We start from the raw sequence: 24,898 nt of genomic DNA, 5'->3' as shown, positions 1-24,898 counted from the left end.
TTAATATTTGATATTTTTACTAAATTTTCTACACTTTTTACAAGATAGGACATAAAAATCAGCCAAAAAGACCAATTTTCCATAATTTGGACCTATAACTTAAAAAAATGCATATTTTGAAGGATTTTTGTAGTGTATTCCTCTCATGGCAAAGTTAACAAGATCTTCAAGTAGTTTAAAGCTATTTCAAGAAACTTTTCATTTTGCCATGGCTTCAACTTAAGGCTAAAAACCACTAATTCCACTTCCCATAGGCTTCTATGCTAATTTCACAATATTCAATGGCTTCTCTGGACTTTACCTTAACTTTAACCTGCAGATGACTATATATCAGCATGATTCTACATATGTCAGCTCACAATCCTCAGAATGGCATGTGGGGTTAGCAGACTTGCAGTGCAGTACTGGTCACCGGAAGTGAAGGGTCTATAAATAGTATGGGAAATCCCAGTGTTTTCACAAGATAGGGGTATATTTAAAAATCATTATGGAGATTAGGCTTCACATCACAAGAAGCAAAATGCACCTATAAAATGTACAGAAATGTTTTTCCTTTCAGAAACTCTTTAAATTTTTAAAATAAGATGAGAACTTTTTTCACAGCACTAAGAGGAACAGGGGTAATTTCTGCGTAGGACTATTTTTGCGTACGTTCCAAATGCTCATTGGTTGAATTGGTGGTCTGTAACCTAAAGGGTCACTTTTTGTCTTAGAAAAAATAAATAACTATACAGGTATCTTCCTACACACATACTGAATGCATTTGCAAAGTTTCAGTGAAATGTGACAAGCACTTTTTTAAATATTTGATTTTTAAATATAGGGTAACCAAGTTGTGCGAGCAAAAAAGTGAAAATATTCTACCATACTGAAATGCATTAAATATTTGCAAAGAACTTTTTCTGACTTTTCAAATAAAAAATATCAATCACAACTTGTTTTTTAACAATATTAATGAAGAAATAGTTTTAAAAGTAATCATTTTCTGAGAAATTGGTCTATTTTTAAAAATTTATTTCTGACATGCCTCCCCCTTTTTCTTGATCACATGTCAAAAATCCTAAATCTTTAAATTTTCACAAAAGGTGATATATTTGGCATTAAATTTGTAAATACAGTGTTTTCACATTAAAACATGACCAGTAAAGGGCACCTAAAGCAAAAAAAGTGCTCAATAATGGATTTTCCATGTTGCCATAGGGGAATGCTTATATGGCCTTAACCGCAGTAATGAAAGTGAGTTTTTCCTCATTTCTAACCTAATTTTTGCTCAAATCTACACAAAACTTGATTTCAAGTGCTTATTACTACCATATTTAGGTAAATATAGCCCTCAAAGTTTAATATTTGATATTTTTACTAAATTTTCTACACTTTTTACAAGATAGGACATAAAAATCAGCCAAAAAGACCAATTTTCCATAATTTGGACCTATAACTTAAAAAAATGCATATTTTGAAGGATTTTTGTAGTGTATTCCTCTCATGGCAAAGTTAACAAGATCTTCAAGTAGTTTAAAGCTATTTCAAGAAACTTTTCATTTTGCCATGGCTTCAACTTAAGGCTAAAAACCACTAATTCCACTTCCCATAGGCTTCTATGCTAATTTCACAATATTCAATGGCTTCTCTGGACTTTACCTTAACTTTAACCTGCAGATGACTATATATCAGCATGATTCTACATATGTCAGCTCACAATCCTCAGAATGGCATGTGGGGTTAGCAGACTTGCAGTGCAGTACTGGTCACCGGAAGTGAAGGGTCTATAAATAGTATGGGAAATCCCAGTGTTTTCACAAGATAGGGGTATATTTAAAAATCATTATGGAGATTAGGCTTCACATCACAAGAAGCAAAATGCACCTATAAAATGTACAGAAATGTTTTTCCTTTCAGAAACTCTTTAAATTTTTAAAATAAGATGAGAACTTTTTTCACAGCACTAAGAGGAACAGGGGTAATTTCTGCGTAGGACTATTTTTGCGTACGTTCCAAATGCTCATTGGTTGAATTGGTGGTCTGTAACCTAAAGGGTCACTTTTTGTCTTAGAAAAAATAAATAACTATACAGGTATCTTCCTACACACATACTGAATGCATTTGCAAAGTTTCAGTGAAATGTGACAAGCACTTTTTTAAATATTTGATTTTTAAATATAGGGTAACCAAGTTGTGCGAGCAAAAAAGTGAAAATATTCTACCATACTGAAATGCATTAAATATTTGCAAAGAACTTTTTCTGACTTTTCAAATAAAAAATATCAATCACAACTTGTTTTTTAACAATATTAATGAAGAAATAGTTTTAAAAGTAATCATTTTCTGAGAAATTGGTCTATTTTTAAAAATTTATTTCTGACATGCCTCCCCCTTTTTCTTGATCACATGTCAAAAATCCTAAATCTTTAAATTTTCACAAAAGGTGATATATTTGGCATTAAATTTGTAAATACAGTGTTTTCACATTAAAACATGACCAGTAAAGGGCACCTAAAGCAAAAAAAGTGCTCAATAATGGATTTTCCATGTTGCCATAGGGGAATGCTTATATGGCCTTAACCGCAGTAATGAAAGTGAGTTTTTCCTCATTTCTAACCTAATTTTTGCTCAAATCTACACAAAACTTGATTTCAAGTGCTTATTACTACCATATTTAGGTAAATATAGCCCTCAAAGTTTAATATTTGATATTTTTACTAAATTTTCTACACTTTTTACAAGATAGGACATAAAAATCAGCCAAAAAGACCAATTTTCCATAATTTGGACCTATAACTTAAAAAAATGCATATTTTGAAGGATTTTTGTAGTGTATTCCTCTCATGGCAAAGTTAACAAGATCTTCAAGTAGTTTAAAGCTATTTCAAGAAACTTTTCATTTTGCCATGGCTTCAACTTAAGGCTAAAAACCACTAATTCCACTTCCCATAGGCTTCTATGCTAATTTCACAATATTCAATGGCTTCTCTGGACTTTACCTTAACTTTAACCTGCAGATGACTATATATCAGCATGATTCTACATATGTCAGCTCACAATCCTCAGAATGGCATGTGGGGTTAGCAGACTTGCAGTGCAGTACTGGTCACCGGAAGTGAAGGGTCTATAAATAGTATGGGAAATCCCAGTGTTTTCACAAGATAGGGGTATATTTAAAAATCATTATGGAGATTAGGCTTCACATCACAAGAAGCAAAATGCACCTATAAAATGTACAGAAATGTTTTTCCTTTCAGAAACTCTTTAAATTTTTAAAATAAGATGAGAACTTTTTTCACAGCACTAAGAGGAACAGGGGTAATTTCTGCGTAGGACTATTTTTGCGTACGTTCCAAATGCTCATTGGTTGAATTGGTGGTCTGTAACCTAAAGGGTCACTTTTTGTCTTAGAAAAAATAAATAACTATACAGGTATCTTCCTACACACATACTGAATGCATTTGCAAAGTTTCAGTGAAATGTGACAAGCACTTTTTTAAATATTTGATTTTTAAATATAGGGTAACCAAGTTGTGCGAGCAAAAAAGTGAAAATATTCTACCATACTGAAATGCATTAAATATTTGCAAAGAACTTTTTCTGACTTTTCAAATAAAAAATATCAATCACAACTTGTTTTTTAACAATATTAATGAAGAAATAGTTTTAAAAGTAATCATTTTCTGAGAAATTGGTCTATTTTTAAAAATTTATTTCTGACATGCCTCCCCCTTTTTCTTGATCACATGTCAAAAATCCTAAATCTTTAAATTTTCACAAAAGGTGATATATTTGGCATTAAATTTGTAAATACAGTGTTTTCACATTAAAACATGACCAGTAAAGGGCACCTAAAGCAAAAAAAGTGCTCAATAATGGATTTTCCATGTTGCCATAGGGGAATGCTTATATGGCCTTAACCGCAGTAATGAAAGTGAGTTTTTCCTCATTTCTAACCTAATTTTTGCTCAAATCTACACAAAACTTGATTTCAAGTGCTTATTACTACCATATTTAGGTAAATATAGCCCTCAAAGTTTAATATTTGATATTTTTACTAAATTTTCTACACTTTTTACAAGATAGGACATAAAAATCAGCCAAAAAGACCAATTTTCCATAATTTGGACCTATAACTTAAAAAAATGCATATTTTGAAGGATTTTTGTAGTGTATTCCTCTCATGGCAAAGTTAACAAGATCTTCAAGTAGTTTAAAGCTATTTCAAGAAACTTTTCATTTTGCCATGGCTTCAACTTAAGGCTAAAAACCACTAATTCCACTTCCCATAGGCTTCTATGCTAATTTCACAATATTCAATGGCTTCTCTGGACTTTACCTTAACTTTAACCTGCAGATGACTATATATCAGCATGATTCTACATATGTCAGCTCACAATCCTCAGAATGGCATGTGGGGTTAGCAGACTTGCAGTGCAGTACTGGTCACCGGAAGTGAAGGGTCTATAAATAGTATGGGAAATCCCAGTGTTTTCACAAGATAGGGGTATATTTAAAAATCATTATGGAGATTAGGCTTCACATCACAAGAAGCAAAATGCACCTATAAAATGTACAGAAATGTTTTTCCTTTCAGAAACTCTTTAAATTTTTAAAATAAGATGAGAACTTTTTTCACAGCACTAAGAGGAACAGGGGTAATTTCTGCGTAGGACTATTTTTGCGTACGTTCCAAATGCTCATTGGTTGAATTGGTGGTCTGTAACCTAAAGGGTCACTTTTTGTCTTAGAAAAAATAAATAACTATACAGGTATCTTCCTACACACATACTGAATGCATTTGCAAAGTTTCAGTGAAATGTGACAAGCACTTTTTTAAATATTTGATTTTTAAATATAGGGTAACCAAGTTGTGCGAGCAAAAAAGTGAAAATATTCTACCATACTGAAATGCATTAAATATTTGCAAAGAACTTTTTCTGACTTTTCAAATAAAAAATATCAATCACAACTTGTTTTTTAACAATATTAATGAAGAAATAGTTTTAAAAGTAATCATTTTCTGAGAAATTGGTCTATTTTTAAAAATTTATTTCTGACATGCCTCCCCCTTTTTCTTGATCACATGTCAAAAATCCTAAATCTTTAAATTTTCACAAAAGGTGATATATTTGGCATTAAATTTGTAAATACAGTGTTTTCACATTAAAACATGACCAGTAAAGGGCACCTAAAGCAAAAAAAGTGCTCAATAATGGATTTTCCATGTTGCCATAGGGGAATGCTTATATGGCCTTAACCGCAGTAATGAAAGTGAGTTTTTCCTCATTTCTAACCTAATTTTTGCTCAAATCTACACAAAACTTGATTTCAAGTGCTTATTACTACCATATTTAGGTAAATATAGCCCTCAAAGTTTAATATTTGATATTTTTACTAAATTTTCTACACTTTTTACAAGATAGGACATAAAAATCAGCCAAAAAGACCAATTTTCCATAATTTGGACCTATAACTTAAAAAAATGCATATTTTGAAGGATTTTTGTAGTGTATTCCTCTCATGGCAAAGTTAACAAGATCTTCAAGTAGTTTAAAGCTATTTCAAGAAACTTTTCATTTTGCCATGGCTTCATCTTAAAGGGTCACTTTTTGTCTTAGAAAAAATAAATAACTATACAGGTATCTTCCTACACACATACTGAATGCATTTGCAAAGTTTCAGTGAAATGTGACAAGCACTTTTTTAAATATTTGATTTTTAAATATAGGGTAACCAAGTTGTGCGAGCAAAAAAGTGAAAATATTCTACCATACTGAAATGCATTAAATATTTGCAAAGAACTTTTTCTGACTTTTCAAATAAAAAATATCAATCACAACTTGTTTTTTAACAATATTAATGAAGAAATAGTTTTAAAAGTAATCATTTTCTGAGAAATTGGTCTATTTTTAAAAATTTATTTCTGACATGCCTCCCCCTTTTTCTTGATCACATGTCAAAAATCCTAAATCTTTAAATTTTCACAAAAGGTGATATATTTGGCATTAAATTTGTAAATACAGTGTTTTCACATTAAAACATGACCAGTAAAGGGCACCTAAAGCAAAAAAAGTGCTCAATAATGGATTTTCCATGTTGCCATAGGGGAATGCTTATATGGCCTTAACCGCAGTAATGAAAGTGAGTTTTTCCTCATTTCTAACCTAATTTTTGCTCAAATCTACACAAAACTTGATTTCAAGTGCTTATTACTACCATATTTAGGTAAATATAGCCCTCAAAGTTTAATATTTGATATTTTTACTAAATTTTCTACACTTTTTACAAGATAGGACATAAAAATCAGCCAAAAAGACCAATTTTCCATAATTTGGACCTATAACTTAAAAAAATGCATATTTTGAAGGATTTTTGTAGTGTATTCCTCTCATGGCAAAGTTAACAAGATCTTCAAGTAGTTTAAAGCTATTTCAAGAAACTTTTCATTTTGCCATGGCTTCATCTTAAAGGGTCACTTTTTGTCTTAGAAAAAATAAATAACTATACAGGTATCTTCCTACACACATACTGAATGCATTTGCAAAGTTTCAGTGAAATGTGACAAGCACTTTTTTAAATATTTGATTTTTAAATATAGGGTAACCAAGTTGTGCGAGCAAAAAAGTGAAAATATTCTACCATACTGAAATGCATTAAATATTTGCAAAGAACTTTTTCTGACTTTTCAAATAAAAAATATCAATCACAACTTGTTTTTTAACAATATTAATGAAGAAATAGTTTTAAAAGTAATCATTTTCTGAGAAATTGGTCTATTTTTAAAAATTTATTTCTGACATGCCTCCCCCTTTTTCTTGATCACATGTCAAAAATCCTAAATCTTTAAATTTTCACAAAAGGTGATATATTTGGCATTAAATTTGTAAATACAGTGTTTTCACATTAAAACATGACCAGTAAAGGGCACCTAAAGCAAAAAAAGTGCTCAATAATGGATTTTCCATGTTGCCATAGGGGAATGCTTATATGGCCTTAACCGCAGTAATGAAAGTGAGTTTTTCCTCATTTCTAACCTAATTTTTGCTCAACTCTACACAAAACTTGATTTCAAGTGCTTATTACTACCATATTTAGGTAAATATAGCCCTCAAAGTTTAATATTTGATATTTTTACTAAATTTTCTACACTTTTTACAAGATAGGACATAAAAATCAGCCAAAAAGACCAATTTTCCATAATTTGGACCTATAACTTAAAAAAATGCATATTTTGAAGGATTTTTGTAGTGTATTCCTCTCATGGCAAAGTTAACAAGATCTTCAAGTAGTTTAAAGCTATTTCAAGAAACTTTTCATTTTGCCATGGCTTCAACTTAAGGCTAAAAACCACTAATTCCACTTCCCATAGGCTTCTATGCTAATTTCACAATATTCAATGGCTTCTCTGGACTTTACCTTAACTTTAACCTGCAGATGACTATATATCAGCATGATTCTACATATGTCAGCTCACAATCCTCAGAATGGCATGTGGGGTTAGCAGACTTGCAGTGCAGTACTGGTCACCGGAAGTGAAGGGTCTATAAATAGTATGGGAAATCCCAGTGTTTTCACAAGATAGGGGTATATTTAAAAATCATTATGGAGATTAGGCTTCACATCACAAGAAGCAAAATGCACCTATAAAATGTACAGAAATGTTTTTCCTTTCAGAAACTCTTTAAATTTTTAAAATAAGATGAGAACTTTTTTCACAGCACTAAGAGGAACAGGGGTAATTTCTGCGTAGGACTATTTTTGCGTACGTTCCAAATGCTCATTGGTTGAATTGGTGGTCTGTAACCTAAAGGGTCACTTTTTGTCTTAGAAAAAATAAATAACTATACAGGTATCTTCCTACACACATACTGAATGCATTTGCAAAGTTTCAGTGAAATGTGACAAGCACTTTTTTAAATATTTGATTTTTAAATATAGGGTAACCAAGTTGTGCGAGCAAAAAAGTGAAAATATTCTACCATACTGAAATGCATTAAATATTTGCAAAGAACTTTTTCTGACTTTTCAAATAAAAAATATCAATCACAACTTGTTTTTTAACAATATTAATGAAGAAATAGTTTTAAAAGTAATCATTTTCTGAGAAATTGGTCTATTTTTAAAAATTTATTTCTGACATGCCTCCCCCTTTTTCTTGATCACATGTCAAAAATCCTAAATCTTTAAATTTTCACAAAAGGTGATATATTTGGCATTAAATTTGTAAATACAGTGTTTTCACATTAAAACATGACCAGTAAAGGGCACCTAAAGCAAAAAAAGTGCTCAATAATGGATTTTCCATGTTGCCATAGGGGAATGCTTATATGGCCTTAACCGCAGTAATGAAAGTGAGTTTTTCCTCATTTCTAACCTAATTTTTGCTCAAATCTACACAAAACTTGATTTCAAGTGCTTATTACTACCATATTTAGGTAAATATAGCCCTCAAAGTTTAATATTTGATATTTTTACTAAATTTTCTACACTTTTTACAAGATAGGACATAAAAATCAGCCAAAAAGACCAATTTTCCATAATTTGGACCTATAACTTAAAAAAATGCATATTTTGAAGGATTTTTGTAGTGTATTCCTCTCATGGCAAAGTTAACAAGATCTTCAAGTAGTTTAAAGCTATTTCAAGAAACTTTTCATTTTGCCATGGCTTCAACTTAAGGCTAAAAACCACTAATTCCACTTCCCATAGGCTTCTATGCTAATTTCACAATATTCAATGGCTTCTCTGGACTTTACCTTAACTTTAACCTGCAGATGACTATATATCAGCATGATTCTACATATGTCAGCTCACAATCCTCAGAATGGCATGTGGGGTTAGCAGACTTGCAGTGCAGTACTGGTCACCGGAAGTGAAGGGTCTATAAATAGTATGGGAAATCCCAGTGTTTTCACAAGATAGGGGTATATTTAAAAATCATTATGGAGATTAGGCTTCACATCACAAGAAGCAAAATGCACCTATAAAATGTACAGAAATGTTTTTCCTTTCAGAAACTCTTTAAATTTTTAAAATAAGATGAGAACTTTTTTCACAGCACTAAGAGGAACAGGGGTAATTTCTGCGTAGGACTATTTTTGCGTACGTTCCAAATGCTCATTGGTTGAATTGGTGGTCTGTAACCTAAAGGGTCACTTTTTGTCTTAGAAAAAATAAATAATTATACAGGTATCTTCCTACACACATACTGAATGCATTTGCAAAGTTTCAGTGAAATGTGACAAGCACTTTTTTAAATATTTGATTTTTAAATATAGGGTAACCAAGTTGTGCGAGCAAAAAAGTGAAAATATTCTACCATACTGAAATGCATTAAATATTTGCAAAGAACTTTTTCTGACTTTTCAAATAAAAAATATCAATCACAACTTGTTTTTTAACAATATTAATGAAGAAATAGTTTTAAAAGTAATCATTTTCTGAGAAATTGGTCTATTTTTAAAAATTTATTTCTGACATGCCTCCCCCTTTTTCTTGATCACATGTCAAAAATCCTAAATCTTTAAATTTTCACAAAAGGTGATATATTTGGCATTAAATTTGTAAATACAGTGTTTTCACATTAAAACATGACCAGTAAAGGGCACCTAAAGCAAAAAAAGTGCTCAATAATGGATTTTCCATGTTGCCATAGGGGAATGCTTATATGGCCTTAACCGCAGTAATGAAAGTGAGTTTTTCCTCATTTCTAACCTAATTTTTGCTCAAATCTACACAAAACTTGATTTCAAGTGCTTATTACTACCATATTTAGGTAAATATAGCCCTCAAAGTTTAATATTTGATATTTTTACTAAATTTTCTACACTTTTTACAAGATAGGACATAAAAATCAGCCAAAAAGACCAATTTTCCATAATTTGGACCTATAACTTAAAAAAATGCATATTTTGAAGGATTTTTGTAGTGTATTCCTCTCATGGCAAAGTTAACAAGATCTTCAAGTAGTTTAAAGCTATTTCAAGAAACTTTTCATTTTGCCATGGCTTCAACTTAAGGCTAAAAACCACTAATTCCACTTCCCATAGGCTTCTATGCTAATTTCACAATATTCAATGGCTTCTCTGGACTTTACCTTAACTTTAACCTGCAGATGACTATATATCAGCATGATTCTACATATGTCAGCTCACAATCCTCAGAATGGCATGTGGGGTTAGCAGACTTGCAGTGCAGTACTGGTCACCGGAAGTGAAGGGTCTATAAATAGTATGGGAAATCCCAGTGTTTTCACAAGATAGGGGTATATTTAAAAATCATTATGGAGATTAGGCTTCACATCACAAGAAGCAAAATGCACCTATAAAATGTACAGAAATGTTTTTCCTTTCAGAAACTCTTTAAATTTTTAAAATAAGATGAGAACTTTTTTCACAGCACTAAGAGGAACAGGGGTAATTTCTGCGTAGGACTATTTTTGCGTACGTTCCAAATGCTCATTGGTTGAATTGGTGGTCTGTAACCTAAAGGGTCACTTTTTGTCTTAGAAAAAATAAATAACTATGCAGGTATCTTCCTACACACATACTGAATGCATTTGCAAAGTTTCAGTGAAATGTGACAAGCACTTTTTTAAATATTTGATTTTTAAATATAGGGTAACCAAGTTGTGCGAGCAAAAAAGTGAAAATATTCTACCATACTGAAATGCATTAAATATTTGCAAAGAACTTTTTCTGACTTTTCAAATAAAAAATATCAATCACAACTTGTTTTTTAACAATATTAATGAAGAAATAGTTTTAAAAGTAATCATTTTCTGAGAAATTGGTCTATTTTTAAAAATTTATTTCTGACATGCCTCCCCCTTTTTCTTGATCACATGTCAAAAATCCTAAATCTTTAAATTTTCACAAAAGGTGATATATTTGGCATTAAATTTGTAAATACAGTGTTTTCACATTAAAACATGACCAGTAAAGGGCACCTAAAGCAAAAAAAGTGCTCAATAATGGATTTTCCATGTTGCCATAGGGGAATGCTTATATGGCCTTAACCGCAGTAATGAAAGTGAGTTTTTCCTCATTTCTAACCTAATTTTTGCTCAAATCTACACAAAACTTGATTTCAAGTGCTTATTACTACCATATTTAGGTAAATATAGCCCTCAAAGTTTAATATTTGATATTTTTACTAAATTTTCTACACTTTTTACAAGATAGGACATAAAAATCAGCCAAAAAGACCAATTTTCCATAATTTGGACCTATAACTTAAAAAAATGCATATTTTGAAGGATTTTTGTAGTGTATTCCTCTCATGGCAAAGTTAACAAGATCTTCAAGTAGTTTAAAGCTATTTCAAGAAACTTTTCATTTTGCCATGGCTTCAACTTAAGGCTAAAAACCACTAATTCCACTTCCCATAGGCTTCTATGCTAATTTCACAATATTCAATGGCTTCTCTGGACTTTACCTTAACTTTAACCTGCAGATGACTATATATCAGCATGATTCTACATATGTCAGCTCACAATCCTCAGAATGGCATGTGGGGTTAGCAGACTTGCAGTGCAGTACTGGTCACCGGAAGTGAAGGGTCTATAAATAGCATGGGAAATCCCAGTGTTTTCACAAGATAGGGGTATATTTAAAAATCATTATGGAGATTAGGCTTCACATCACAAGAAGCAAAATGCACCTATAAAATGTACAGAAATGTTTTTCCTTTCAGAAACTCTTTAAATTTTTAAAATAAGATGAGAACTTTTTTCACAGCACTAAGAGGAACAGGGGTAATTTCTGCGTAGGACTATTTTTGCGTACGTTCCAAATGCTCATTGGTTGAATTGGTGGTCTGTAACCTAAAGGGTCACTTTTTGTCTTAGAAAAAATAAATAACTATACAGGTATCTTCCTACACACATACTGAATGCATTTGCAAAGTTTCAGTGAAATGTGACAAGCACTTTTTTAAATATTTGATTTTTAAATATAGGGTAACCAAGTTGTGCGAGCAAAAAAGTGAAAATATTCTACCATACTGAAATGCATTAAATATTTGCAAAGAACTTTTTCTGACTTTTCAAATAAAAAATATCAATCACAACTTGTTTTTTAACAATATTAATGAAGAAATAGTTTTAAAAGTAATCATTTTCTGAGAAATTGGTCTATTTTTAAAAATTTATTTCTGACATGCCTCCCCCTTTTTCTTGATCACATGTCAAAAATCCTAAATCTTTAAATTTTCACAAAAGGTGATATATTTGGCATTAAATTTGTAAATACAGTGTTTTCACATTAAAACATGACCAGTAAAGGGCACCTAAAGCAAAAAAAGTGCTCAATAATGGATTTTCCATGTTGCCATAGGGGAATGCTTATATGGCCTTAACCGCAGTAATGAAAGTGAGTTTTTCCTCATTTCTAACCTAATTTTTGCTCAAATCTACACAAAACTTGATTTCAAGTGCTTATTACTACCATATTTAGGTAAATATAGCCCTCAAAGTTTAATATTTGATATTTTTACTAAATTTTCTACACTTTTTACAAGATAGGACATAAAAATCAGCCAAAAAGACCAATTTTCCATAATTTGGACCTATAACTTAAAAAAATGCATATTTTGAAGGATTTTTGTAGTGTATTCCTCTCATGGCAAAGTTAACAAGATCTTCAAGTAGTTTAAAGCTATTTCAAGAAACTTTTCATTTTGCCATGGCTTCAACTTAAGGCTAAAAACCACTAATTCCACTTCCCATAGGCTTCTATGCTAATTTCACAATATTCAATGGCTTCTCTGGACTTTACCTTAACTTTAACCTGCAGATGACTATATATCAGCATGATTCTACATATGTCAGCTCACAATCCTCAGAATGGCATGTGGGGTTAGCAGACTTGCAGTGCAGTACTGGTCACCGGAAGTGAAGGGTCTATAAATAGTATGGGAAATCCCAGTGTTTTCACAAGATAGGGGTATATTTAAAAATCATTATGGAGATTAGGCTTCACATCACAAGAAGCAAAATGCACCTATAAAATGTACAGAAATGTTTTTCCTTTCAGAAACTCTTTAAATTTTTAAAATAAGATGAGAACTTTTTTCACAGCACTAAGAGGAACAGGGGTAATTTCTGCGTAGGACTATTTTTGCGTACGTTCCAAATGCTCATTGGTTGAATTGGTGGTCTGTAACCTAAAGGGTCACTTTTTGTCTTAGAAAAAATAAATAACTATGCAGGTATCTTCCTACACACATACTGAATGCATTTGCAAAGTTTCAGTGAAATGTGACAAGCACTTTTTTAAATATTTGATTTTTAAATATAGGGTAACCAAGTTGTGCGAGCAAAAAAGTGAAAATATTCTACCATACTGAAATGCATTAAATATTTGCAAAGAACTTTTTCTGACTTTTCAAATAAAAAATATCAATCACAACTTGTTTTTTAACAATATTAATGAAGAAATAGTTTTAAAAGTAATCATTTTCTGAGAAATTGGTCTATTTTTAAAAATTTATTTCTGACATGCCTCCCCCTTTTTCTTGATCACATGTCAAAAATCCTAAATCTTTAAATTTTCACAAAAGGTGATATATTTGGCATTAAATTTGTAAATACAGTGTTTTCACATTAAAACATGACCAGTAAAGGGCACCTAAAGCAAAAAAAGTGCTCAATAATGGATTTTCCATGTTGCCATAGGGGAATGCTTATATGGCCTTAACCGCAGTAATGAAAGTGAGTTTTTCCTCATTTCTAACCTAATTTTTGCTCAAATCTACACAAAACTTGATTTCAAGTGCTTATTACTACCATATTTAGGTAAATATAGCCCTCAAAGTTTAATATTTGATATTTTTACTAAATTTTCTACACTTTTTACAAGATAGGACATAAAAATCAGCCAAAAAGACCAATTTTCCATAATTTGGACCTATAACTTAAAAAAATGCATATTTTGAAGGATTTTTGTAGTGTATTCCTCTCATGGCAAAGTTAACAAGATCTTCAAGTAGTTTAAAGCTATTTCAAGAAACTTTTCATTTTGCCATGGCTTCAACTTAAGGCTAAAAACCACTAATTCCACTTCCCATAGGCTTCTATGCTAATTTCACAATATTCAATGGCTTCTCTGGACTTTACCTTAACTTTAACCTGCAGATGACTATATATCAGCATGATTCTACATATGTCAGCTCACAATCCTCAGAATGGCATGTGGGGTTAGCAGACTTGCAGTGCAGTACTGGTCACCGGAAGTGAAGGGTCTATAAATAGCATGGGAAATCCCAGTGTTTTCACAAGATAGGGGTATATTTAAAAATCATTATGGAGATTAGGCTTCACATCACAAGAAGCAAAATGCACCTATAAAATGTACAGAAATGTTTTTCCTTTCAGAAACTCTTTAAATTTTTAAAATAAGATGAGAACTTTTTTCACAGCACTAAGAGGAACAGGGGTAATTTCTGCGTAGGACTATTTTTGCGTACGTTCCAAATGCTCATTGGTTGAATTGGTGGTCTGTAACCTAAAGGGTCACTTTTTGTCTTAGAAAAAATAAATAACTATACAGGTATCTTCCTACACACATACTGAATGCATTTGCAAAGTTTCAGTGAAATGTGACAAGCACTTTTTTAAATATTTGATTTTTAAATATAGGGTAACCAAGTTGTGCGAGCAAAAAAGTGAAAATATTCTACCATACTGAAATGCATTAAATATTTGCAAAGAACTTTTTCTGACTTTTCAAATAAAAAATATCAATCACAACTTGTTTTTTAACAATATTAATGAAGAAATAGTTTTAAAAGTAATCATTTTCTGAGAAATTGGTCTATTTTTAAAAATTTATTTCTGACATGCCTCCCCCTTTTTCTTGATCACATGTCAAAAATCCTAAATCTTTAAATTTTCACAAAAGGTGATATATTTGGCATTAAATTTGTAAATACAGTGTTTTCACATTAAAACATGACCAGTAAAGGGCACCTAAAGCAAAAAAAGTGCTCAATAATGGATTTTCCATGTTGCCATAGGGGAATGCTTATATGGCCTTAACCGCAGTAATGAAAGTGAGTTTTTCCTCATTTCTAACCTAATTTTTGCTCAAATCTACACAAAACTTGATTTCAAGTGCTTATTACTACCATATTTAGGTAAATATAGCCCTCAAAGTTTAATATTTGATATTTTTACTAAATTTTCTACACTTTTTACAAGATAGGACATAAAAATCAGCCAAAAAGACCAATTTTCCATAATTTGGACCTATAACTTAAAAAAATGCATATTTTGAAGGATTTTTGTAGTGTATTCCTCTCATGGCAAAGTTAACAAGATCTTCAAGTAGTTTAAAGCTATTTCAAGAAACTTTTCATTTTGCCATGGCTTCAACTTAAGGCTAAAAACCACTAATTCCACTTCCCATAGGCTTCTATGCTAATTTCACAATATTCAATGGCTTCTCTGGACTTTACCTTAACTTTAACCTGCAGATGACTATATATCAGCATGATTCTACATATGTCAGCTCACAATCCTCAGAATGGCATGTGGGGTTAGCAGACTTGCAGTGCAGTACTGGTCACCGGAAGTGAAGGGTCTATAAATAGTATGGGAAATCCCAGTGTTTTCACAAGATAGGGGTATATTTAAAAATCATTATGGAGATTAGGCTTCACATCACAAGAAGCAAAATGCACCTATAAAATGTACAGAAATGTTTTTCCTTTCAGAAACTCTTTAAATTTTTAAAATAAGATGAGAACTTTTTTCACAGCACTAAGAGGAACAGGGGTAATTTCTGCGTAGGACTATTTTTGCGTACGTTCCAAATGCTCATTGGTTGAATTGGTGGTCTGTAACCTAAAGGGTCACTTTTTGTCTTAGAAAAAATAAATAACTATACAGGTATCTTCCTACACACATACTGAATGCATTTGCAAAGTTTCAGTGAAATGTGACAAGCACTTTTTTAAATATTTGATTTTTAAATATAGGGTAACCAAGTTGTGCGAGCAAAAAAGTGAAAATATTCTACCATACTGAAATGCATTAAATATTTGCAAAGAACTTTTTCTGACTTTTCAAATAAAAAATATCAATCACAACTTGTTTTTTAACAATATTAATGAAGAAATAGTTTTAAAAGTAATCATTTTCTGAGAAATTGGTCTATTTTTAAAAATTTATTTCTGACATGCCTCCCCCTTTTTCTTGATCACATGTCAAAAATCCTAAATCTTTAAATTTTCACAAAAGGTGATATATTTGGCATTAAATTTGTAAATACAGTGTTTTCACATTAAAACATGACCAGTAAAGGGCACCTAAAGCAAAAAAAGTGCTCAATAATGGATTTTCCATGTTGCCATAGGGGAATGCTTATATGGCCTTAACCGCAGTAATGAAAGTGAGTTTTTCCTCATTTCTAACCTAATTTTTGCTCAAATCTACACAAAACTTGATTTCAAGTGCTTATTACTACCATATTTAGGTAAATATAGCCCTCAAAGTTTAATATTTGATATTTTTACTAAATTTTCTACACTTTTTACAAGATAGGACATAAAAATCAGCCAAAAAGACCAATTTTCCATAATTTGGACCTATAACTTAAAAAAATGCATATTTTGAAGGATTTTTGTAGTGTATTCCTCTCATGGCAAAGTTAACAAGATCTTCAAGTAGTTTAAAGCTATTTCAAGAAACTTTTCATTTTGCCATGGCTTCAACTTAAGGCTAAAAACCACTAATTCCACTTCCCATAGGCTTCTATGCTAATTTCACAATATTCAATGGCTTCTCTGGACTTTACCTTAACTTTAACCTGCAGATGACTATATATCAGCATGATTCTACATATGTCAGCTCACAATCCTCAGAATGGCATGTGGGGTTAGCAGACTTGCAGTGCAGTACTGGTCACCGGAAGTGAAGGGTCTATAAATAGTATGGGAAATCCCAGTGTTTTCACAAGATAGGGGTATATTTAAAAATCATTATGGAGATTAGGCTTCACATCACAAGAAGCAAAATGCACCTATAAAATGTACAGAAATGTTTTTCCTTTCAGAAACTCTTTAAATTTTTAAAATAAGATGAGAACTTTTTTCACAGCACTAAGAGGAACAGGGGTAATTTCTGCGTAGGACTATTTTTGCGTACGTTCCAAATGCTCATTGGTTGAATTGGTGGTCTGTAACCTATAGCATTTACATGAACATACCTTTTGCAACTTTAGTGTTTTTAGTCAGTATGATTTTCACGTCCTGTTTGGATGATTCACTGTTATCATCTTTTGCTAGTTGAAAAGCTGGTTCCTTCTTCGCAGTTTTAGGTAGCGAAAATTTTGATGTTATACTACTTATACTGTTGTTTCGGTTAGAACAACATTTATATTTTATAAAAAAAAAGCAAAAATAAAGGCAAATATTCCTAGACAAACACCCAAGGCAATGTATCCATTGGTGCTGAAAAAAATAAATAACAATTCTGTAATGTCATCTCTTTAAAAGTTGGTTTTCATGCTTTTTATAAGAAATACTTTTTTTTGTTAATTGAGTATTATACAATGTTTTATCACTACATATACTAGGCGTGGAATAAAATCTAAGCAAAAATAACTGCAGCAACAAAAATTGGTGAAACAAATAAATTTGCCCCATTCCAAGAAGTATGTATATTACCTGCGATGACTAGCAAAGCGCACGCCATTGATGTCTGCGAACACTAAAATAAGTATATTGATAAAACAAAAGATAGCTGACGCAGTAAAATTATGTTCCTTTTTATGTTTCTACATTGCTTTCAAGAAAATAACACATGGCACGCAATTTCAAATTTTCGATTTGTTTTTTTCGAACGCAATTTCATAATTTCGATACAGTTTTTTCAAACATCACTAAGTTAGCATCATTTGGCCAATCGGGAAACCTAATTACGATCAGTTGATTTGCGTTTACATAGAACAGCGTCCTTCAGGTCAAAGGATAAAAAGCGAAACTATACCGACTGCGTGGGAAAAAAAACCCACTGTTTTCGAATTCAAATATTTTTTCCTCCATCCATTTCTCTTTTCCTAACTAACCAGAAAAGGCCACTCTTTAAAAAAAACAACGATACGATCAAAATACTTCCCTTTGACGAGAAATTTAACATCCTTTGTCAACCAAATCCAAGACATTATTATTAGAACTTGAAAGAGAAACATGAAATATTTGCGTTACCTGCTACCCCCTCCACCTGAATAGTACCCATATCTGGCACGCGACCTGAATCTTGCTTCTAAACAATGATCTGAAACAATATAGAATAAAGATTCATTGCGTTACCGACTGAAGCAACATTTTTTAATACTGTTTTTAATATTTGTAATTTTATTATTTTTTTTACGCTTTGAATTTAACTAGTAGTCAATGAATTAAGAATACTTAGTAATTATATTAAATATGATTGATCTATTATTTAAAGATTTTTAAAAGAATATGACACTATTTGTTATTTGAAATATGAAAGTATGTCTTTGTTATGAAACATTAGGCTAATCAGCTTTATTTACAAAGACTTGGGTTGTCAGATTTTATCTTGAGTTAGATTGTTGTTATTATATAATTACATTTTCTTCAAAAGGTGGGCAAAATAAGCTTTCGAAATGTTTCATATAGTACATTACGTTTGGTGTGTATTTTGTATTCGTACGGAGTAGATAATTAAAGACACTTCCAACTTAATTTGTCCATTTGTTGTTTTTTTTTAATTTTATTTCATGAATGGATGGCACCGTTGGAATAATAGGAATTTCTCAAGTTTGGATGTTATAGATGAATCAATTAACAGAAGATTTATTTTTGTATGAAATTTACATAAAAGCGTTATAGCAAAAAAAAATCCTCACCTTGAAGTGAAACAAATATAACCGAAATAAATAACATAACTTCCATGTTTCGTATCGAGACAATTATAACAAACGTATATAGTTACGGTTATTTGTTTACAATGAGACTTTAAAAAACCATTCTATAAAGGGAGACAAATCATACCAGGTTAAACCTTTCAATGATACTAAATGTAATTATCAGACTTCATAAATGGGTAAATTGAATAAAAACAAAACCCCAAAACAAACAGATAAAAAAATAATGTAATTTATAAACCTGATACAGAAATGAGTTATCGTTGTTTCTTCTTAATGAAAAGAAAACAAAAACAACTATTAAGTCTGGATAAAACAAGCTTTTGTGACAACTTGTAGGTATATAGTATTAAGGAAATAAAATTTTGCAGCACCCTAACTTTCTGAATCTTTCTTCTAAGGTTGTTTTACAAAACAGTGACTCCCTTGATCTTCATTTTTCAATAGTAAATCATAGTTGAATCGCATGCCATTTTGACATAGGCAATTATCTGAAATGAAACGGATTTCTTATCTTAAACAAGTTTCTTGATTTCCTACTAGAAATGTTGTGAGTTCTTGGCGTCGAATGAAGTGCCATGTGAGAATGTCGCAATAGTATCTCACTTATCTGTGGTCTTCCTGGGAACGTGACCACTTTCTTGTATAATTAATACATTATAAATACGGTCTACAGGTTCCAGTAAAGTAATATAAGTTTACTGCTTGTAAGATCAAAATGAAGGTTCTTGTAGTCGTGTTGCTATGTTTATGTACTGTTCAATGTGCCAATATCGTACAAATGGCCACAAGGTTAGGGGCTAACACTTTGGTCGACCTCATACACCAGGCTGGATTAACAAGTACTCTTAGCAGCGGCGGTAAGTTTATACTTGATTAAGGTGTCTTCAGGACTTGTATTGCGACAAAATGAATAATTTGTAAATAAATTTAAAGCAGCAATCTAAAATGTTTTCCTCTGAATATATGTTCAACAGTTCTGTTTTGTAACTTTATATCTGACATGAAATAATTTTTGGCCGCAAATTTTGTCATTTATACATTCTGAAATTATGAAGATGAGTTTTTTTCACTGCCATTTTATATTGTCTGTTTGACAGGACCATTCACCGTCTTTGCCCCTACCGACAAGGCTTTTGCTGCTGTACCGAAAGACATTTTGCAAAAACTACAGTCTGACAAAGCCTTATTACAGAAAGTCTTAAAATACCATGTAGTTTCTGGAAAGCACTTCGCCTCTGAGGCTCAGAATGACTTGGTTGTACCCTCTCTTGTTTCTGGGATGGACATCCGTATTAATCTGTATCAAGGTGGCATGGTATGTTGCTTACTTGAATAATCTTCATTTCAGAATGTCATAGATTCTACCTTTTGAAGTTATCTTTTTAAATTGTCATAATCATTAATTTCCGAAAAAATGGCAGTGTCTCTAAACTATTGTGTATAAGACAACCTATTATTTTCAATGGAGATTGTGTATTGTTATCTTTTTAAATTGTTGTAATCATTGTAAAAAAAAGTTGGCAATGCTCTAAACTAAATGTGTATTAGACATCCTACTATTTTCAATTACATGTAAGAATGTGTCAGTCAACAGTTTAAGGTATAAAGATGGATTCAGTTATGTAAAGTTTTACATCAAGCTTTCACTTATTTCAGATAGGAACAGTTGAAGGAAACAAGGTGATTCTGATGAACCAGAATGCCAGTAATGGTGTCATTTACGTCATTGACAAAGTGATGTATCCACTTCCGGAAAACACACTTTTACAATACGTAGCATCACAACCTAACTTATCACAGCTCGTGTATTCTGTAATCAGGGCCGACTTACAACAAGAATTAGCAGGTATTTTTCTATAATGCTTCTGATTCTGTATCCTGCTAACACTCAAGGAATTTTCCTTTTTGTGCATTAAGTCTGCATGCTCTGACAATAGTGTAATCTGAAACAATTATATTTAGTATTGTGACGCACCCTAAGTCAAATAGTTACTAGAAAGATAAATATGTTAATACTATTTTTTTTTAATGAAACTAAATTTCGACAGAATAAGTTTGTCGTACATGACAACACATCACATACCGCCGTTGAATACTAATTCTTGCAAAGCATTCTCAAAATAATTGGCAATGAATTGATATGTTAGTATGAACTAATTCAATGGGACAATGACATCTCCTTTAAAACCATTTCTACATGGACGACCTGACTATTATTTGTTTTAGGTGGACCATTTACTCTCTTTGCACCTGTAGACAAAGCCTTTGATGCATTGCCAGCTGGATTCCTTAACGACAACTTTTTAGATCTAGAAGATTCTAGAAGTACGTTTAGTTTTCGTTTTTGTCCGTTGATGGAAAATGATCCCGTTCTCTTCTAAATTAATCTATTAGTCTAATATGTTTTGATATGTCTGCCTTATCAACATGTTTAAACGCTTCTATTGTTTAATGAGTATAACATAGAAATATAATAATTACTAAAAATAGTTATAAAAAACCATTAAACAGAGGGCTAAACACAACTAGACATTTCCTAATGCATTTAACTAAAATGAATATTTCTTTTTGTCGGCATTTTTTTGTATAACGTGTTATTGTGTTTGTTCTACAGGATTGTTGAGATTCCATTACGTTCGAGGAACTTATTATAGCTCAGGACTGACTAATGGTATGATGGCACCTTCAGTAGAGGGAGAAAATCTTAGAATTACACTTAAAAACGGTAAAAAACTTCATACACGTTTTGCATATGGCTAAATTCTAGAAGAAACAGATATTTAGGAATGAACTTTTAATTTAAAAAATAGTTACCATTATTCTCTCGATAACTCCGACAACCAGTATACATTTAGTTTCACGATCCTCACTTTATGTCACACAGAGGAGCAATGTGCAATTATTTTGACTTATACGAGACGATTTTAAATGTATCTATACATACTATAGTATATCAACAGAGAATGACTATGCCAAAGAAATTTGAAGATTTTTTATAATCAAATCGGTTATAATACTGTGGCCTGTCACATATGTATTATATTTTGTACAACTGAGACGGAAGTTTATACGGATGTACTTAACCCCTTAGCGGTTCGTCCCGTATTTTCCCATTTATTACATTTAAAAAGCTGAAAATAGTGAACATTTGAAAATACATATTATATGGAAAAGACACGGAGTTATAAAACAAGAGATAACTAAAAAAGCTGAATATCTTACCTTACGATGTTTTTTTTTTATCATTTTCACAATTATTTTAGTAATTAAATTTGCTAGAAGCCCAGCATAACATACTTACTACCATAATTTATTGATAAACTAATTTTACAATGACTTTATCTAGGTATGGTGATGGTAAACAATGCTACTGTGACAACTGCAGATATAAGTGTGACAAACGGAGTGATCCATATTATTGATACATTCTTACAACCCACCACACCAACGACAAAGCCACCAGGCTCTCTTATAGGTTAAGCCATGAGACGACTGTTATTTACATTTGTATTTTAGCATGTTCTATTCAATGGAAACCGCTTTATACGAGGCATATTTCATTCGTGTGCAATCTGATTATTTTATTCTGAGAAATTTGAAAACGTTACCTATATAATAGAACGTATAGCGGTCGAAAATTTTATTTTGATCGCATTTATGTATATTTGACACTTTTTACTCATGAAGCCTAATTGAAGTTGTAATTTCATATACTCAAAGTATAGTCATTTCACCATAATTGGACATATTGCAGTGAATATTATAGTGATTAATTGACAGTGTGGTTTATAAGTCTCGTTCTAGTTTGAAATTCTCTCTTTTTCCCGGAATTTTCGATGTAGATCTTGTTGAAATCCGAACCGATCTGCATTTTTTATTTTACTTACGGGGTCTCGAAACGCTGCATTACAATGCAGAATCTTCTATACTTTTTCTTAACATTTTTATCATGCAGAACAAGATATTTGTCATTTTTATCGGTATTTTTATACGAAAAGATGTTTTCCTTTTACTGAACTCTGCTCTCTGTAAATGACGAATCTTCATACATTTGAATAGTAGACAAAGACCCATTCTCAGGTATGAAACAATGTAGTCACGTTACATGACTTACATACCCTATCACCCTATGAATTTACTTTGGCAGTTAACTGAACAATTATCAAACTTTGTTATTATTTACTTATAAAACTATAGAATGTTTAAAACTATCCAGTTTACCTAAGTCATCAGCTAAGCAGTGGTCAGTTAATCGATTTAATTATATTCAAAGTCTTTAATATCAGTCAATATTATTTTTCATCTTTCGAAAATATTAGAAAAAGAAACAATAATGATAGAGAAGTATACAGTTTTTCTTTTATTTTTCACGTCTCAAGTTTATAAATGTGATCTTCCAATCTCTAGAGAATTTAGAAATTATATAAAGGCACTTTGTTCGATTCTTATTGAAACTGAATTGAAAAGTACGAAAATGCAAGAAAAGTAAGTCAAACCGAAACATTCGATTATAGTATTGTCATTTTTTTATTGATCACCCGAAAAAACAATATATACAAATGTTTAGATCATTAGAAATGGATTTGTAGATCTCATTCTTGTTGTGATTTTCTTTCCGGAATTTCCGATGTAGACCGAAAAGAAGACCGATCTGCATCTTATTGTTTACTTCCGGGATCTCAAAACACTACATTACAAAGCAAAATCTTCTATTTTTTTTCTATTTTTTGCTTTTCTTAACATTTTTATGATGTAAAAATGGATTTTTAATCGGTATTTTTACACAAAAAGATGTTTTGCTTTTAATATTGAACTCAACGCTCTGTAAATGGCCACTTTCCACGTGCTTTTTAATGGTAGGCTAGGCCTCAATATCGTGAAACAACGGAGTCAGTTGACGAGACTTACATACCATATATAGTCATGTATGCAAACTTGTATTATTCATACGCCTCCAATGTCTCAGTTAAATTGTGTATATACAATGAGGGGATTGAGATCAATGTATACAGACCAACACTTGTATAATTTGTATATAATGTATAAAAATATTATGTATTCGTAATAAATTCATAAATATCGAATGTTATAATCTTTGTTGTTAAGAAGCATGTGTTGCCAAATCAGTTTATTTGTTGAGAATTATTTGCCTTTAAAGTTTTGTAAGAGTAACTCGGTGATATTTGTAAGAATAGAATGTCCCTGAAACATTATACTCGATAGAACCTTAACACAATTAAAAGGGAAAATAGAAAAAAAACAAGAAAGTACAATTTCAACAAAGACAAAGCTGGGAATTCTAAATTCAGTTGACCATCTGATCTTTTCTTTAAAAGGAAAATCGTTGTTTTCAGGCATATCGTACGCGCAAAAAATTAAGAAATTTATGCAAAGTATACCCATAATCAATAGACAAAGACCAAGAACACAGAAAGCAGACAAAACACTATAAAATTACAAAAATAAAAATAACAACTTAATTGAAAAAAAAACTGGGAGTAACGACCAGGTGCACCGGTAGGTTAGCGTCCTCTGCTTTCTATAAACATCAACCGAGTTGCTCATATGATGTCAAATCCATGCTGTAATGAAAAATGGAAAATACAATATTGTGAACAAAGTTCTCATGGTGGAGATGGCCACACCATAACGGTCAGCGAGTTCATGATGTAGGCCGTGACACTTTTTGAAGTTGTAACGTAAGTCTTGTGTTCTTTGGTTCCTGCAAGGCATATACAGTTATTAAACTTTAGCTAGCTGAATAAATGCAAAATGGCTCCGAATGTTCCAAGGTAGCAGACTAAATTAATACAGAAACGAAAATGAATGGCTTAAACAAAGTATACTTAACGTCCCTCTATTTAAAACGAGTAAAGTTTGCATTCAAAATAATTTTTTTTTACTCATAGACAAATATTTAAAAATGTGCAAAAATGTTTTCTCAAACACATTAACAGTTCCATACATTTCACTTCAATAAAAAAAATGTATTGTTTAATAACTAGGTTTGTGCCATA

The 24,898-nt window shown here is 31.4% G+C and overlaps 1 protein-coding gene and 1 long non-coding RNA gene across 2 annotated transcripts in view; one reads left to right on the top strand and one right to left on the bottom strand.

Moving 5' to 3' along the window:
* The window catches only part of LOC148627624 (uncharacterized), a 38,550-nt gene extending 19,552 nt beyond the window's left edge, over positions 1-18,998 (bottom strand). The window contains exons 1-3 of the long non-coding RNA XR_015921209.1: positions 18,861-18,998; positions 18,193-18,262; positions 17,193-17,436 (exon numbers count right to left, since the gene is read on the bottom strand). This is a non-coding gene — a long non-coding RNA (uncharacterized LOC148627624). The remainder of the gene's footprint in view (positions 1-17,192; positions 17,437-18,192; positions 18,263-18,860) is intronic.
* Positions 18,999-19,038: 40 nt separating this feature from the next.
* Positions 19,039-24,007, top strand: LOC148627623 (transforming growth factor-beta-induced protein ig-h3-like). The gene is made up of 6 exons (XM_088576114.1): positions 19,039-19,738; positions 19,979-20,196; positions 20,538-20,727; positions 21,108-21,206; positions 21,496-21,606; positions 22,228-24,007. The coding sequence occupies exons 1-6, from the start codon at positions 19,597-19,599 to the stop codon at positions 22,359-22,361; spliced, it is 894 nt and encodes a 297-aa protein (XP_088432240.1). The 5' UTR covers positions 19,039-19,596; the 3' UTR covers positions 22,362-24,007.
* Positions 24,008-24,898: the final 891 nt, after the last annotated feature.

This window comes from Perna viridis, chromosome 1 (assembly GCF_037379345.1).
Source record: "Perna viridis isolate PV_CMFRI_1.1 ecotype Kerala chromosome 1, ASM3737934v1, whole genome shotgun sequence".
Taxonomy (NCBI): Eukaryota; Metazoa; Mollusca; class Bivalvia; order Mytilida; family Mytilidae; genus Perna; species Perna viridis.
This window is presented reverse-complemented; position numbering and strand designations above follow the sequence as displayed.